At 33.3% G+C, this 17,438-nt stretch overlaps 1 protein-coding gene across 1 annotated transcript in view; it reads left to right on the top strand.

Moving 5' to 3' along the window:
• Positions 1 to 5,975, top strand: part of LOC132204643 (alpha-2C adrenergic receptor) — a 146,311-nt gene extending 140,336 nt beyond the window's left edge. The window contains exons 2-3 of the mRNA XM_059633264.1: positions 98 to 859; positions 2,032 to 5,975. Of these exons, the coding sequence (XP_059489247.1) occupies positions 98 to 859; positions 2,032 to 2,385 (1,116 nt within the window). The 3' untranslated portion in view covers positions 2,386 to 5,975. The remainder of the gene's footprint in view (positions 1 to 97; positions 860 to 2,031) is intronic.
• Positions 5,976 to 17,438: the final 11,463 nt, after the last annotated feature.

Here is a 17,438-nt window from a genome sequence, read left to right as displayed (position 1 = left end):
AAAAAATTAATAAAAAATATTTGTAAATGCAATGTTATTGTTTTTATTTCATTTGAATAAAACAATTACTAAAGGTTTTCTTGTGGTTTTGTTTTAGCTGAGCCAAGACCTGGGCTACGTGCTGTACTCGGCGCTGGGCTCGTTTTACATCCCGAGCTGCATCATGGTTTTCGTTTACATCCGAATCTACTTCGCGGCGAAGGCGCGCGCCCGGCGCGGCATCCGGAAGCGGCCGCCGAAGCAGGAGGAGCAAAAGCAGAGCACGAGCTTCACGACGGTGGCCAAGTTGATGCCGCTGGCGCACATCCACAGCCTGGCCGGCGACGGCCCCTTCCCGGGCGGCCTCATGATCCCGGGCGCCGAGCACGGCTACAAATCGGCGGCGCCGACCATCGTCGAGGAGGCGGCGGGGCCGAGCGCGATCGCCACCGTGGAGAGCGCGATGGCCGCCTCCGGCGGCCAGGCCACCATCCAAATCCCGGTGGTGACGTGCGACCTGGCGTCGGACGTCAGCATCAGCGACGCCGACATGTCGATGCAGGAGAACGGCGCCGCGTACCTGGAGGCGCCGCGCCACGGCGTCACCTTCATCCAGCAACACGCGACGCACCCGCTCGCCAGCGCCTTCCGCGACTCGAGCCAGTCCGTCAACGGCGACCTGCGCCAGACCGAGGCCAACACCATCAGCGTCGCCATCGACAACGACATGGTCAGCGAGTTCGACCCGTCCTCGTCCGACTCGGGCGTCGTCAGCAAGTGCGCCGTCGTCAAGCCGCTCAAGCTGCGCCTCATGAAGCCCATCTTCAGTCGCAGGAGCAAGGCGGCCAAGGAGGCCGACAAGAAGGCGGCCGCCGCAAAGGTAAGCACAATATTCACTTTTTAAATTTGAAATTCTGCATGAAAATCAGCAAAATTTATCTCATATATTTGTTGCGAAATAATTTATTTTTTATAGATTTCAATTTGTAAAATTAAAAAAAAATGAACGCTTTAAAATAAATTTAACTATTTAAATATAACTGAGCTCGGAAGACAAATTAAAATTTTCAAAATTTCAACTTTTATTCTGAAATTTTGTAAATTTTCAAAAATAAAACGCATATCTACTGATAACTACATGCATTAGAGAATGAAAAATACTTTAAACTCTTTGTAATTTAATAGTATTTTATTATTTATTCGATATTTTTCTTCAAAATTGAATATAATTTTGGTTTTAATTATTTATAAATTTATATATTTACAGTAATTTACTTAATTTAATATTTTTATTAAAATAAACTTTACTTTGCTAAATAAACCCTAAATAAATTAAATTTTATTCACTCCTCTAATATTAAAATTAAATTCACTCATGTTTAAATCAAATTTCTGCTATTTTGTTTTTAATAAATTAAAAATAAATACTTTTGCACGAAATAATTGGTTAAATTTTATTAAAAATTGAGTAATTTCTAATACAATTACTTGAATTCCATTAAATATCAAGAAAACCACATAAACCTTCAAATGTCGGTCTGTGTAGTTTTGATGAATTTAAAAAGACTCGTTATTTTCATTATAGTTTGAATTATAATAAAAAATCCCTTTAAATCCTTGTTCTTAAATTAATTCCTCACAATTTTTGTTATTTTGCGTTTGAGAAATCCCATAAATTGAAACAACGATCTCTTGAATTTTGATAAATTTATTTATCTGATTCGCCAGGTCTCAAATTGTTCATTTATGAAAAAATCACGTGAATTAATTTATTTAAACCCGCATTATTTATTTATTTACGTATTTTTTGTAAAAATATATTTAGGCACGCTATTAAGACTTAAGTTTTATAATAAATAAGGCAATTAATTTCCAATTTTCGCTCTAAAGGTGAGATGACTAAAAAAATTTGTCTAAGTTTGCAATTTTTGGTTATTATTATTCTTGATTATTCGTTCCATTTCTTTATTAAATTGGATTTTGGCGTTTTTGCACAAGAATTCTGACTTTTTTTTAAAAAAAACTGAATTGACTTGGTGTGTGTGTTGGCAGAGTAAAGCGAGGTTGCCGGTGTGCCGCGAGGTGCCGGAAGTGGCCAAGCTTCCTCAGTACCAAATGCCGCCCAAGCCGAGAGACCCGGAGCGCGAGAAGCGGCGGGTGGCGCGCAAAAAGGAGAAACGCGCCACGCTGATCCTGGGCCTGATCATGGGCTCGTTCATCGCGTGCTGGCTGCCCTTCTTCCTCATGTACATCATCACGCCGCTGTGTCCGGTGTGCGACATCCCGCCGGTCGCCTTCTCCATCGCCTTCTGGCTCGGCTACATGAACTCGGCCCTCAACCCGGTCATCTACACCATCTTCAACAAGGACTTCCGCAGGGCCTTCCGCAGGATACTCTTCAAGTGACCGTTCTAGTCGCTGATGCACGCCCCTGAGATATGCCAAGCCGTTCGCCAAAAGACTTTTCTGCTTGCTACTCTCGTCATTTGTTCTCGTTCGTTCGACGGTTCGCGCCAAAATATACAAATTCATCGCCGCCAGCTGCGTAAATTTTCTGTGTTTTGATTTTTGTGAACGTTTTCGAAACAAAGCCCAAAACATCCTTAATTATTTATTTTAAAGACCAACATTGGTTATTTTTTTTTATTTTAAATTCTTAAAGTAGATTAAATTTCATGACCAGAGGTGAAATTGCGATCAGAAAATATGCACAATAAACGTAAAAAGTCGAGTTTCACCTTTTCCCGCCAAATATTTTTGAACTTCCGAGGATAATTAGATGCAGAACTTGCAGATGATATTGATAAATCACAGAGATGCAATCACTGCATCTAGATCATAATTTCAATTAAATATACAGCAACGAACTTCCCTCAAAATTCAAAGTTTTTTGGCGGGAAAATTTGAACCACTCCTTTAGGTGTGAATTTTTGATCGCAATTTTAACGCTGAGCATGAAATTTGGCCTTCTTTCAGATTTTGAATTGAAAATATTTCCTGGTGTGAGTCTTTGTTATTAATCCGATTCCAAAAACTGAAGTATTATTTTTTTATTTTGCTAAAATTGTTCCAAATGCAGCCATATTTTATAAATTGGCCATCATTACGGCAAAAATCCCTTTATTTTCAATTTTAAAAGTAATTTTGTTTGCAATTTTGGTTTCCTTTAGAAATTTTAAACTTTCCACTTCCAAATTGTGCTTCCCTTTTTCTCCGCTTATATTTGATACGCAGCTGATATTTTTGCGGGACGAAACCCTGATTACGTACGTATGAAACGTCGAATTGCACTAAAACTGAAACAATTGCTCTGTACATATTTTAAACTTAGCGAAAAGAGTGACTTTTGTAAGAACTAACGATTATTAAAAAAAACTAAACTACTGTACTTGTTATCAATCTGTGGCTAACTAATTACACCTTAAGAGTTAAATATTATATATAATATTAAATTTGAGAAACAACAATGAAACAATTATTAATTAAGGTATTAAAAAATAATGTTGACGCGCGAGGAATAATTGTACTGTGATATTAACGCTTAAAAAAAACGAGGAATGCGATGTTGTGAACGAACACACACATACAAGACTTGGGGTTGCGAGATATTTGATGCCGACTTAAACAAAATACGTGCACGTGTAAACAAAATCATAATAATATTGAATATGTGAGATATTTTCGTTTGCAAGCAAAAATACATCCCCCCATGCAAATTATATAGTTGAGAGTGGTGAAAAAACGAGGTCATACACATACTGCATCTTGTCATTATTGCAAGTACAATCATCCAGATAGAAAGAAGGCACGAAACTGGTTGATCCGTTGGACGGCCTGGCTGACCAACACCTACCAGTTGGTGGGCATTCAGTAACCTGTTTCTGAGCTTGGAGGTCGCTGAATCCCTGGCAACAGGAGACAAAAATAAGAGTTAAGTGTACACATGTCTAACCCTTAACTAATAATTTACTTACAAAAAAAAAAAAACACAATGAAGCAACGAAATTAAACTTTGGTGGATCTCATTTCACCGTGAAAACTGGTTGCCAACTGAAAACTCTAATACCCTGAAATTGTTATGATTATTTTTTAAAAATCCAAATAATTAATTGAAATTTGTAGCAAATTTTATTGAAAAAACATTCATTTGTAAATGATGACTTTACTATACCAATTTTTAATCGCTAAACGTTTTTAAAATTTAGTCCAAACATGTTTGAGCACGTTTAAGGTCACTTTTTGCCTAAATTCTGACTTTAAGGAGAATTTTTTTGTTAAAAATGCCCCTTTTTTTAAGAAGAGAACAAATTAAACAAAAAGGTTCATATTTATTTATTTTTTTTTGCTTTTCTTGAAATGAATATCCAAAGGTTTTTTAATTTCCAGTTTTATAAAGAAAAAATTTGTGGATTTTATTTTATTTAATTAAAATAGACAACAATGCCATTTTAAAATGCACAGTTTATTATTCTCGATTATTTGAACTAGATTATTTTTACTTTACCTCCATAAAAATCAATTTTTTTTATTTTTTTTTTTTTATATTTGACCTATTACTTAAAATTAAGGTAAAAATGAACCTAAACGTTGAAGACATTCACAATTTTCTTCTAATTTATATCCCTTTAAGAAAATTTTAAATATTTGAATATGACCTTTTTTTTCAAATTCCATAAAAAAGTGAATAAAACTATGTTGTGACTTCTGGGTTTTATTTTTGTATTATTTCAATTGTCAACCAGAGTCTACGGTGAAATCCATCCTTTGTGAAATGGTGCTAAATTTCGAGGAATGAGAGCATGATATTAATTATTAATATGTGGGTGGCGCGGCGTGTGTTCAGAAAAATGTTAATATTTTCAAAGGGCATATCAAAAAGGTTGCTTTTTCAGGACGGTTCTCGTCGTTGCTCTTCTCGCAGACCAAAAATAATACCGATGCATTTAGAAAAGCTCTATTTTTAAATCCACAAAACATGCCACGAAATTCCAATGAAATAAAAAAAAAAATCCTGCACAATAAAAAATTAAATTAAATAAAGAAAGAAAGTTCAGCACCGTTGGAGACACTCAAGAGAGATTCTTAATTGTAAATAACCCGTTATTTGATGGATGTTTTCATATATTTATCATTATAAATAAATCTTTAACAAAATATATTCTACACGCATATGTGAAAAAATAAAATTTATCCGACTCAAGAGAGAATGTGGATAATTTTTCATTCAGCTGTGGCACGTCAAGTTTGAAATATCCTAAGAAAATGCTTGAGCCCCATTCTTCTTAGGATCATCTCAGACCGTCTCAAAAGCCACAGAATAAAATGTATATGAATCGAGGCCGGAAATAATGTGCGTATATTTTCATACAAAGCCAAAGCAGACTTAAAAAGAAAGCGATATTTGTAGAGAGGGACTAAATATATATAAAACTACTGATCATGTTGTTGCAGCCGAAGTAAAACTTTACGTGTGTGTTGTGTCGTTCTGTAATTGTAGAAAAACGGGAGAGAAAAGAAGAAATTTAAAGTTGAATAATATCCACGTACATTCTAAATGTTTCATAGCCCATTGAAAAGCGCGAAAATTCCGACATTCAAATACATACGCGCCTTGTAAATCTCTAACTATAAATTATACTGTAAATGTTATGTACAATGCAGAATTTTATTCGCGGCGGACTGTTGTTCCGTTCAAAAGAGGAAGCTTAACGGTGTCGAAAATAATTATACACATTCAGATTTTAATTAAACACGCCACAAAAATAAAATAAAATGCTTCTTCAACGCAGTGAATATGGTGCGCTCATTCACCGCACTCTCTCAGCTTAGGAAATATCCATGATATAAAAAAAAAATGAAAAATACTAAAGAAGATATGAAACTATATTAGCAGGAAGGAGCAAAGACGCAGATGAGTATTCGTCATTGGCGTGTATTTGATTCCGAAAACAATGTTAAACTGATGAGATATGAGTGTACGTAATTCAAGAAACCAATAAAACGTCTTTTATTTCTGTTTGAATTACTTGTTTTATTAATATCAAAACCAATTTCTTAAAAATTTTGCAAAATATTGAAAAAAAATCTTATTTTCTGTTTTTTAAAATTAGCTCTAATTTTCATTTTGGTAAAGAATCTTTGCTAATTTTGTCATTCTTATTTAATTAAAGACCCACTCCGGTCACTTTTATTGCTCTTTATTCTGAAAGACTGCTAAATTTTTGAGTACATCTATGTGAAAATTCCAAACCGTTGCGTCGCAATCAAAAGAAAACCGAATACGAGTGATTCGCGCGAGAAACTTATGAGAATTGAGGGGCATTTCCGACAGTTTGGTAAAAAAACTACAGGATTTGGTCACATTGGCGCTGCGATCGCTAATTTTTCCACACATGCCCCACGGCACTGTGCAGGAAACTTCGCAAAAATCAGCGATCGCAGCGCCACAAGTGACAAAAACCTGCAGATTTTGGACCAAACTGACTACAACTCAATTCTCATATGTTTTTGGCGGGAATCACTTGAATTAGGTTTTCATTTGATTGCGAAACAACGGTTTGGAATTTTCAGTGTTAATTTCACAAGATATACTCAAAATTTAAGCAATCTTTCAGAATAAATAGCAATAAAATTAACTTGAGTGGGTCTTTAAATTTTTTGTTTTTAAATTTAGCTCTAATTTTCATTCTGAGCAAGATTCTTAGGAAATTTTGTCATTCTTATTTCATTTGGTTTGGATTTTTTTTATTGATTCATCAATTGAGAATGAACATTTATGCAAAATTAAATTTCTAATCTAATTTGACAAATTATTACATTTTTCAATACAATGAGACCCGAAATTTTACACAAATTATTATTTTTTTTTCATAATTGCACGAGACGTTTTCACAGAGTCAACAGGTGCGGTGGAGAGCTTAAATATAATAGTAGTGTGGGCTCGTCAAGTGCTTCTCTTTCTCTCTCAGAGGATCGGAGGAGGCAGGTGGGCAACGGAGGCGTTAACCGCTGCAAGTGGCTCCTGAGAGTTGTGCACGGCGCAGGTTGACGAGGCAGAAGTTGGTTGATTCATCGACGGCCACTTATCGACCCCTCGCCGCCGAACGTGTGCGTGCTTGAGTGAGTTGCCTGCTTTGTTTGGATCGCCACCAATCAAGAAGTTGTTGTTCACTTGATTTGGGTAGATAAATCTGAACTGAAGCTTGTCTCGATTGAACTGAAGTGTTTTCAAAATTGAGGTGTAAATTAATTATGATTTCATTCAGACAAAGAAAATTAAATTCATTGGTTCTTAATATGACTTAAGGATTTTTGCTTAGAATTAAAGCGATTTATTAACGAAATTAATTTTAAAAAAAGGCAATTTTAATTTTGATCTTTCCTCTTTCAAGGGAAATTTCCCTGAAAAATATTAAAAAATAATTCAAAGCCATAATCAAATTTTTTATCGTTTAATTAACCATTAATAAATTAATGAAATGTTATTAAAACCTAAAATTACAAATTATGCAACACGCTAGGCAGGCATGACGAGCGTGTTGCCTACCTTGAAAAACTTATTTCTTTTTTATCCTTTGTTCCTTCTCGTTTTATTCAGAATTTTACATAACAATTGAATTTCCTCGCAGTATTTCGTAATTTTTTTTCTGCCGTGCAACGAGATCCGAATCGATAAGAGGGAGCTGCTGCCGTCGTTGCGCAAAGCAGGTAATGAGTTAAGAAAAGAGGCCTGGCGTTTCTCGACTTGCAAACGGCGCGGAATCTACATCATTAGGGCCGTCTTGTTCTCTGCAGGATCAAGTCGCTAAATACACATGAAGAGCTGCTGCGTTCGCTGAGAACACACAGAGCAAATTGAACTCAAATATTAGACCAGCGACAGACGCAAACATACCCGCTGCATTACTTCGGCAGGCCGAAGACTTACACCTTTCGAGTCCGATCGACGGTGGCCGTAGTTTTGACCTCTCTTGTTCCCATCAGATGATAGAATGAATTTTGTGTTAATTCATTATAGATAAATCATGACAATTTTTTTCCCCTTGGAAAAACTATTTTATGCATTTAAATAATATCATGATTAAAAAAAAATTAAAATATAACTCAATTTTTCTATTTATTTTTTCTTCATTTACAAATCCTACTCTTTTTTCAATAGTAATTTTTTTCATAATTTAAAAATACAATAAGACAACAGTTAAAATAATGTCAATTAATTCATATTCATATTTGCAAATTTTTTACTCACAAGTAGTCTTGCATAATGTCTTTGGCCACAAAGTTCCCACTAGGTTTTTTATTTCAAATGAAATCGGCCTGAGAGTGGCATTATTTCTCTCCGAACAACCCCTTTCATATCGCTGGTGCAAATTAATTCATTGCAAATCTAAGAAAAGTGCAAAAGGCTGGTCGTGTCCGCGCCACGGTTCGGGAGGAACCTGGGAGCTTCGGCAGCGCGTTTCCTGCCCAATGCTCGGCGTCTTGAGTCTTGAGTCTTCTTGAGCATTGGGCAGGAGACGCGCGGCCTCCACCCTCAGGTCATCCAGCATGCGGGAGTGACATGCGGGGAGGGAGGGCTGTGGTGACGCTTAGCAACCACCCTAATTTCAACACCACCAAATCCCTTCCTAGCCATTCATACACGCAAAACCTGGTCGCATTTGATGCCAATTTTTATTTCAATTCTACTTAATTTGGATCTAAATATTTAGCAACCTGTTCTGGATTAAAGTTTGACTTTCCAGTTTTTCGCTTCAATAGATTTGAAACTTTTATCCAGAAGTTTGCGTATTTTAATAGAAAAAGGAATTTGAAATATCAGCTCAGGACTATTTTTGCGGCTAAAGAATGGCGGTAGACCTTGAAGGGTCTCATGCAACTATAAAAGTTAGATTCCATTGTTGGACGTTGAATTTTGAAAAAATCTCGGGCGAATCTCCAAACTTTGAAAAGAACGCGACCGTTTGGAGCGACGAACGGCACATCAGCGGAAAGCTTGTTTCACGAGGATGCCGAAAATGCCCAGGTTTTTGCGATTTGGTGACCCCCGACCTGAGAAAGACGTCGGGAAGCACGGAAGGTCGAGTTTCAACACCTCTGAAATGTATTTTGTGCTGCGAATCCCCATTGTTGCCTTAATGAAAACGCATAATTAATTCATGATTTTTCTTGGCATCCTTGATGTGAATGTTTTTGTTAATCAAATAATTATTGTATCTGTTCATTTTAGTCGGTTTGTGTGGATCATAAAGTCATGCGAATTAACAAAATGCAAGTACTGCAAAACCATTTAATCAGGTGTATATTAACGATGTTCAGATAGGCCAGAATTTATCACAGTTGTATAAAAAATGAATAATTCTGAAAATTATATAATTTTTACTCCAAACACACAAAATTTTATATAAAATAAGCCCAGAGTAGTACTTTAAAATATCATGTTACAACAATTGATTATTAGCCTGCTTGGGCACACCGAATGAAACTGCTTGCACCGTTTGTTAAGAGTCGAGTTGCTGGAAAAATTTTCAAGTGCAATGCTTTTACCATCAAATCTGTGTTTAAATGAAAATGTTAATTTGTTTATAGCAGTACTGAAAAAGCAATATTTTTAGCAATACTAATGTTTACTTCTCTTTTTTTCTTTTATGCCATTTATTTAGATGAGTTCATACATGGGCATATTTACCTTTATTCGAACCCATTAAATATTCCTTGAAACTAAAAAGTTAACTGTTTTAAGTTGCAATAGGCAGGTATGTATAGTCGATTTCTCTAATACAGATTTTTGGCAGTAAAATGCATTGAGCCGACGTTTAAAATTTCATCAATAAATCTGCGTTTTTGAGGGAAGAAAAATAAAAAAAAATTGAGACAAAATTTTCATCATCTTTCAATCTTCTAACCAGCTCATTATTTAGATTTTTGAGAATTAATAACGTGTGATATTATATAGAATGCCAAGACAAATTATGAAATAATAATGCATTTTTCATTGACGAAACATTGGGATTCGCTGCCAAAAAAACACATTTCGGATGTGTTGAAACTTGACCTTCCGTGCTTCCCGACGTCATTCTCAGCTCAGGGGTCACCAAATCAAAAAACCCTGGGCATTTTCGGCATCTACGTGAAACAAGCTTTCCGCCGGTGTGACTTTCGTCGCTCCCATCCGTCGCGTTCTTTTCAAAATTTGGAGATTCGCCCGAGAATTTTTCAAATTTCAACGTCCAACAATGAAATCTAACTTTCATAGTTGCATCAGGCCCTCCAAGGTCTACCGCCATTCTCTGACTGCAAAAATAGTCCTGAGCAGAAATTTCAAACTTCTTTTTTTATTAAAATACGCAAACTTCTGGTTGAAAGTTTCAAATCTACTGAAGCGAAAAACTGGAAAGTCAAAATTTAATCCAGGGCGGGTTGCAAAATATTCATTGCCAAATTAAGGAGAATTGAAATAAAAAATGGCATCAAATGCGACCAGGTTTTGCTTGTATGAATGGCTAGAAAGAGAATTGGGATTGTTGATGTCCGGGTGTGGTCGCCTAACATCACAGGTCACATTGCACATACCCTCCCACTCCCCCCCCCCATGCTGTCCCCGCATGTGGAAGTCTTGGGGGCTGAGGTCGCCCGTCGCCTCTCCAATGCTCAAGAAGACCTCAAGAGCGCAAGAAACGAGCATTGGAGGAGGTGGCGGCCGAGCGGCCAAAGCTCACAAGTTCCTCCCGAACAAGTCCCGAACCTGTGGTGCGAACACGGCCATACCTTTTCCAGTGTTTAGAATTGTAATTTTAATTTAATTTGTGACATATTAAAAATTAATATATAAAAAAGTAGAAAAAAGTGTGATTATTAAATAAGAATTTGCTTTGAAAATTTGAGGAGACCGGCTAAAATTGTCGCATATTTTTTTCTCTACAATAAAAGTTTTTTTTTTTGTACTTTTCAAATAAAAATTTATACGTAAATTCTTAGGGCACATTTTATATTGGGTTTTAATAATTCAAAAGAACCCCCAAGAGACGCACAAGAACAAGAATTTTTCAAAAATATTTAATCTTGAAATTAAAAAATTAAACTGCAGACTGAGGAGGTCAAGAGTGTCTAGTCTAACCGCGACTTTGTCTGACCTTGCAAACCAAAAAAGCACTTCTTGTAACTTCTCCCGTTGCTCAAAGCGCGACCGCTTCTTCTCACCAAATGTAGGCTCGGAAACTTTTGGCCAAAACAAGCACACAAACTAAATCCGCCTTGATAAAAACTTGTGGTTAAACACGAGAGCGAGCATTCCTCGTGAAATTGAAAATAATTTAACTGACAAAAACAGATGTGTTTGGTAATTGATGAGGATTTTCTGATAACAAATTTCTCCGTTGAGATTTAAATTAAATTATGGCACATGCTGTGAGAAGAAATTAAACCAATTAGCGACTTTTTTCCCCCGTCAATCGAAAAATGAGGACAGGAAACTGTAGGTAAAGGTTAGTTAATTATTTTAATATAATTACTTTTATTTCACGATGCATCAATTCAATTTAATTAAATATTTTTTTAAATAAATAATTTGGTATTGAATATATTCTTATAAAGAAGGTTTAATTAATTTTTAATGATTAAACAGGAGGAAATTTACGCAACGATATGTTGCTTATTAAAGTTTGTAAACTTTTGTTCACTTACAAAACCACAGATACATTTTTAGTGCTTCAGTTTAATTGCATATTCCGCAAATGGATTAAAAGAGGGAACATTAGTTCGCAGGAAAGCAAAATGAGGACGAAGCTATTAAAATACAAACAGGTGAAGTAGCAACAACGAGTTTCAAGGTTTCAAAAGAATAAAAATAATGATTTTCGCCACAACAAAATACCGTCCTTATAATTATGAAATAGAATTAAAACACATTGGAAGATGCAAAAGAAGAAATTTAAGAAAATTTGGCTAACTAAAAGATTCATGTTTGGGAAATCGAATAAAAGCGATGAAAATTATTTGAAATTGCTAAAACCAGTGTTTAATTCATGCTTAAAATGATTTTTTTTTCATAAAATATTATAAAGATATTTAAAATTCAGTTAATTTTTTCTTAAAAGTAAAACAAACTAAATATCAGCAAAATCCTACAATTGAGAAAAGATCCTCATTTTCCAATTAATTCTACTTGAAAATTCTTAGTTCTAAAAATTTTACTTAACATAAAAACTTTTTTCCTCCGCAACGATTATTGCTTGATATATCGCACAAAAATTACCGGACGAATTACCAATAATACCAACAATATTAATTTAAATCCAACCTGAAAATTAGGTCATGCACATAAGATTATTTAGCCTTCCAGAGGCCTATATTCAATTAAATTCAATTTATTACACTTTGTCAATGAAATATAAGAATAATATATATATTTTTAGCAAATTTATGCTATTTTGAAGACCGTTTAGTCATAATACACCCAATATTACCAACAATATTAATTTATTTCCCATATGGAAATTAGGTCAAGCACATTAGCTTAGTTAGCCTTCCAGAGGCCTAAATTCAATTAAATTCAATTAATTACACTTTATCAATTTAATATAAGATTAATATATATATTTTTAGCAAATATATGCTATTTTGAAGACCGTTTAGTCATAATACACCAAATATTACAAACAATATTAATTTATTTCCCACTTGAAAATAAGGTCAAGCACATTAGCTTAGTTAGCCTTCGAAAGGCCTATATTCAATTAAATTCAATTTATCACACTTTGTCAATGAAATATAAGAATAATATATATTTTTAGCAAATTTATGCTATTTTGAAGACCGTTTAGTCATAATACACCCAATATTACCAACAATATTAATTTATTTCCCATATGGAAATTAGGTCAAGCACATTATCTTAGTTAGCCTTCCAGAGGCCTATATTCAATTAAATTCAATTTATTACACTTTGTCAATGAAATATAAGAATAATATATATTTTTAGCAAATTTATGCTATTTTGAAGACCGTTTAGTCATAATACACCCAATAATACGAACAATATTAATTTAACTCCCATATGAAAATTAGGTCAAGCATATTATCTTAGTTAGCCTTCCAGAGGCCTATATTCAATTAAATTCAATTTATCACACTTTGTCAATGAAATATAAGAATAATATATATTTTTAGCAAATTTATGCTATTTTGAAGACCGTTTAGTCATAATACACCCAATAATACCAACAATATTAATTTAACTCCCATATGAAAATTAGGTCAAGCATATTATCTTAGTTAGCCTTCCAGAGGCCTATATTCAATTAAATTCAATTTATCACACTTTGTCAATGAAATATAAGAATAATATATATATATATTTTTAGCAAATTTATGCTAATTTGAAGACCGTTTAGTCATAATACACCCAATAATACCAACAATATTAATTTATTTCCCACTTGAAAATAAGGTCAAGCACATTAGCTTAGTTAGCCTTCGAAAGGCCTTTATTCAATTAAATTCAATTTATTACACTTTGTCAATGAAATATCAGAATAATATATATAATTTTCGCAAATTCATGCTATTTTGAAGACCGTTTAGTCATAATACACCAAATATTACAAACAATATTAATTTATTTCCCACTTGAAAATAAGGTCAAGCACATTAGCTTAGTTAGCCTTCGAAAGGCCTTTATTCAATTAAATTCAATTTATCACACTTTGTCAATGAAATATAAGAATAATATATATTTTTAGCAAATTTATGCTATTTTGAAGACCGTTTAGTCATAATACACCCAATAATACCAACAATATTAATTTAACTCCCATATGAAAATTAGGTCAAGCATATTATCTTAGTTAGCCTTCCAGAGGCCTATATTCAATTAAATTCAATTTATTACACTTTTTCAATGAAATATAAGAAAGATATATATAATTTTCGCAAATTCATGCAATTTAGAAGACCGTTTAGTCTTAATACACCCAATAATACCAACAATATTAATTTAACTCCCATATGAAAATTAGGTCAAGCATATTATCTTAGTTAGCCTTCCAGAGGCCTATATTCAATTAAATTCAATTTATCACACTTTGTCAATGAAATATAAGAATAATATATATATTTTTAGCAAATTTATGCTAATTTGAAGACCGTTTAGTCATAATACACCCAATAATACCAACAATATTAATTAATTTCCCACTTGAAAATAAGGTCAAGCACATTAGCTTAGTTAGCCTTCGAAAGGCCTTTATTCAATTAAATTCAATTTATCACACTTTGTCAATGAAATATAAGAATAATATATATAATTTTCGCAAATTCATGCTATTTTGAAGACCGTTTAGTCATAATACACCCAATATTACCAACAATATTAATTTATTTCCCACTTGAAAATTAGGTCAAGCACATTAGCTTAGTTAGCCTGCGAAAGGCCTATATTCAATTAAATTCAATTTATCACACTTTGTCAATGAAATATAAGAATAATATATATTTTTAGCAAATTTATGCTATTTTGAAGACCGTTTAGTCATAATACACCCAATAATACCAACAATATTAATTTATTTCCCACTTGAAAATTAGGTCAAGCACATTAGCTTAGTTAGCCTGCGAAAGGCCTATATTCAATTAAATTCAATTTATTACACTTTGTTAATGAAATATAAGAATAATATATATATTTTAAGCAAATTTATGCTATATTGAATACCATTTAGTCATCATACACCCAATATTACCAACAATATTAATTTATTTCCCATATGAAAATTAGGTCAAGCACATTAGCTTAGTTAGCCTTATAGAGGCCTTTATTCAATTAAATTTAATTTATCACACCTTGTCATTGATATATAAGAATAATATATATATTTTTTGCAAACTTATGCTATTTTGAAGACCGTTTAGTCATCATACACCCAATAATCCCAACAATATTAATTTATTTCCCACATGAAAATTAGTTCAAGCACATTAGCTTAGTTAACCTTCCGGAGGCCTATATTCAATTAAATTCAATTTATTACACTTTGTTAATGAAATATAAGAAAAAAATATATATTTTTAGCAAATTTATGCTATTTTGAAGACCGTTTAGTCATCATACACCCAATATTACCAACAATATTATTTATTTACCATATGAAAATTAGGTCAAGCACATTAGCTTAGTTAGCCTTATAGAGGCCTTTATTCAATTAAATTCAATTTATCACACTCCGTCAATGATATATAAGAATAATAAATACAATTTTCGCAAATTTATGCTATTTTGAAGACCGTTTAGTCATAATACATCCAATATTACCTTCACAAATTAATTTAATTTAAACTAGCAGGATGGAATTACAATAAACAAAAAATATAATCTTGGCAATATTCCTGAAAATTTGATTCTTTCTGCCGAGGATGAAAGTTTATTTAGCAAATTATTAAGCAAGGTTGAGTGGAAAATCGCTTAGTGCGCCGTTTTAATCAAAAATCGGTTCCTTTGATCAGGGGCGGAGGGTTAATCTTGAGAACACACGTACGTCAGATTGGAGTTAATTAAAAAGAAAATTGAAAGGAGCCGAAGGAGCAACGATGAGGCTTTATTAGCCTTGCAAATCTTCTTAATGCCATCACTCATGCTTTTAATCACAAAAGCGGGTCGCCGATATTTTCCCTAAATTCTAATTGTAAAAAATACCTAGCAAAGTAACATAACTGTTATTTAAATTGTTCAATTAAGAAATTATTTATTCACAATCAGAAGTCTTAGAGAACAAGAACAATAAGGAATTATATTGCTACAAAATTTTAGTAAAAAAAATAAATTTTTATAACTTATAAAATTTTAGATAAAAATACTAAATTTATATAATTTGTTTATGGGAAAATTGCAAACATACACAAAAATTTTCAAATTGTTCATTAAAATGCTTTAGATACAGAATCTCTTAAAAATGACTAAATTTTACTTAATTAAATCGCTGTTAAAATTTTAATATTTCTTTGGTCTACACTTTTATTTATCACTTTCAGCGCTTTTTACAAAAATTTCGGTTTATAAACGGTTTTTTCTTTAATAATCTGAAATCCACCGGTTCGAAATTAATTCATTATATCGAAAAATATACCTCTCAAATGTAAAAATTCCTTATAAATTTTACTCTGCAATCTTAATTTATTGTTAAAAAAAAAATTATTAAAATCGTCTTGAATTTGGATGATTCGTTCAGCTTTGATGCTCTAAAAAATTCACTAAATAGAAAGAAAAACGCTAAAAGGGTAGATTCTTTTGCAAAATCAAATTCAAACTTTTACTTTTAAGTACGTACGAGTTCAATTAGGACTTTTCGAAACTTTCAGCAAACAAAATTAGGGGAATTAAGGGTGTCCCGACACAAAAGCGGGGGAGAAAGAAAGCTGGAGCATTTCGCTCGCAGCTTCCCGCGGCGACCTCGACGCGGCATCTGTGCGCTGCAAATCGAAGAACAAGGTGCTTGTTAGTCCCCTCGTTTTCTCTGTGTTGTTATCTGTCCGAGCTCTTTAATTAACTGGCCCTCGGGTGCAGCACGAATGATGGCACCAGATATTCAAGTAGATGTTCCGTGTAATTGAAATCGCTGCCTTTGCTTGTCCTTCTCATTCAAAAGGGCAGCAATTCCGCCGCCCGAGGAGGACAAGCGCGTGGAAATAGGAGAGATTACGGAAAAGCATGAAAAGCAGGCCGGGCAGATCTTTGAACTTCTAAATGGTTGCGCAGATCATTCACTGCAGTCACTGTTGAAATTAATTAGTCAAAATCAAAGGTTTTAGAGAACAGAAAAAGGAAATGAATCGTTATTTTAATTTAATTAACGAAATTAATCTCAAATTTAAATTAATATAAATGAAAAAAATGAGTATATTTAGTTTTTTTACGAAAAATTTCAACAAAATTATTAAACTATAAAAAATTAGTAAATTAAAAAATACTATTGTAATTATTTAATATAAATAGTAATAAATGGATCCAGAAATTGCGTCTAAGAATTAGTCATACTTCAGGATTATCTTCAAACAGCCTATTTTCAACAATTTCAATTAAATTTCATTTCCTCAGCTTTAATTATGGCCGCCTGACGCAAATCTAGTTCCTTTCTTATTTGAGCATAATTAAAAGCGAATAAATATTAAAATTAAACATAATAAAAATTTGACCCAGAAATTGCGGCTCTGAATTATAGTCCCACTTCAGGATTATCTTCGTACAGCAAATTTTTCACAATTAATATTAAAATTCATTTTTTCAGCTTTAATTTTAAATAAAATGCTCAAGCAATGAGATATTTAGATATGTTTAGTGACATCATTAAAAATTTTCATTTCGAGTGACTTCACGGGTTAAATTAATCATCTTTAGACCTATAATCCTAGTCTTCTGACTTTTTCTGATGATCGCGTCGACCTGGTGAATTTGAAAAAATCTGGAAAAA

This window comes from Neocloeon triangulifer, unplaced genomic scaffold, assembly GCF_031216515.1.
Source record: "Neocloeon triangulifer isolate White Clay Creek 2 clone unplaced genomic scaffold, ASM3121651v1 ptg000022l, whole genome shotgun sequence".
NCBI classification, from domain to species: Eukaryota; Metazoa; Arthropoda; class Insecta; order Ephemeroptera; family Baetidae; genus Neocloeon; species Neocloeon triangulifer.
This window is presented reverse-complemented; position numbering and strand designations above follow the sequence as displayed.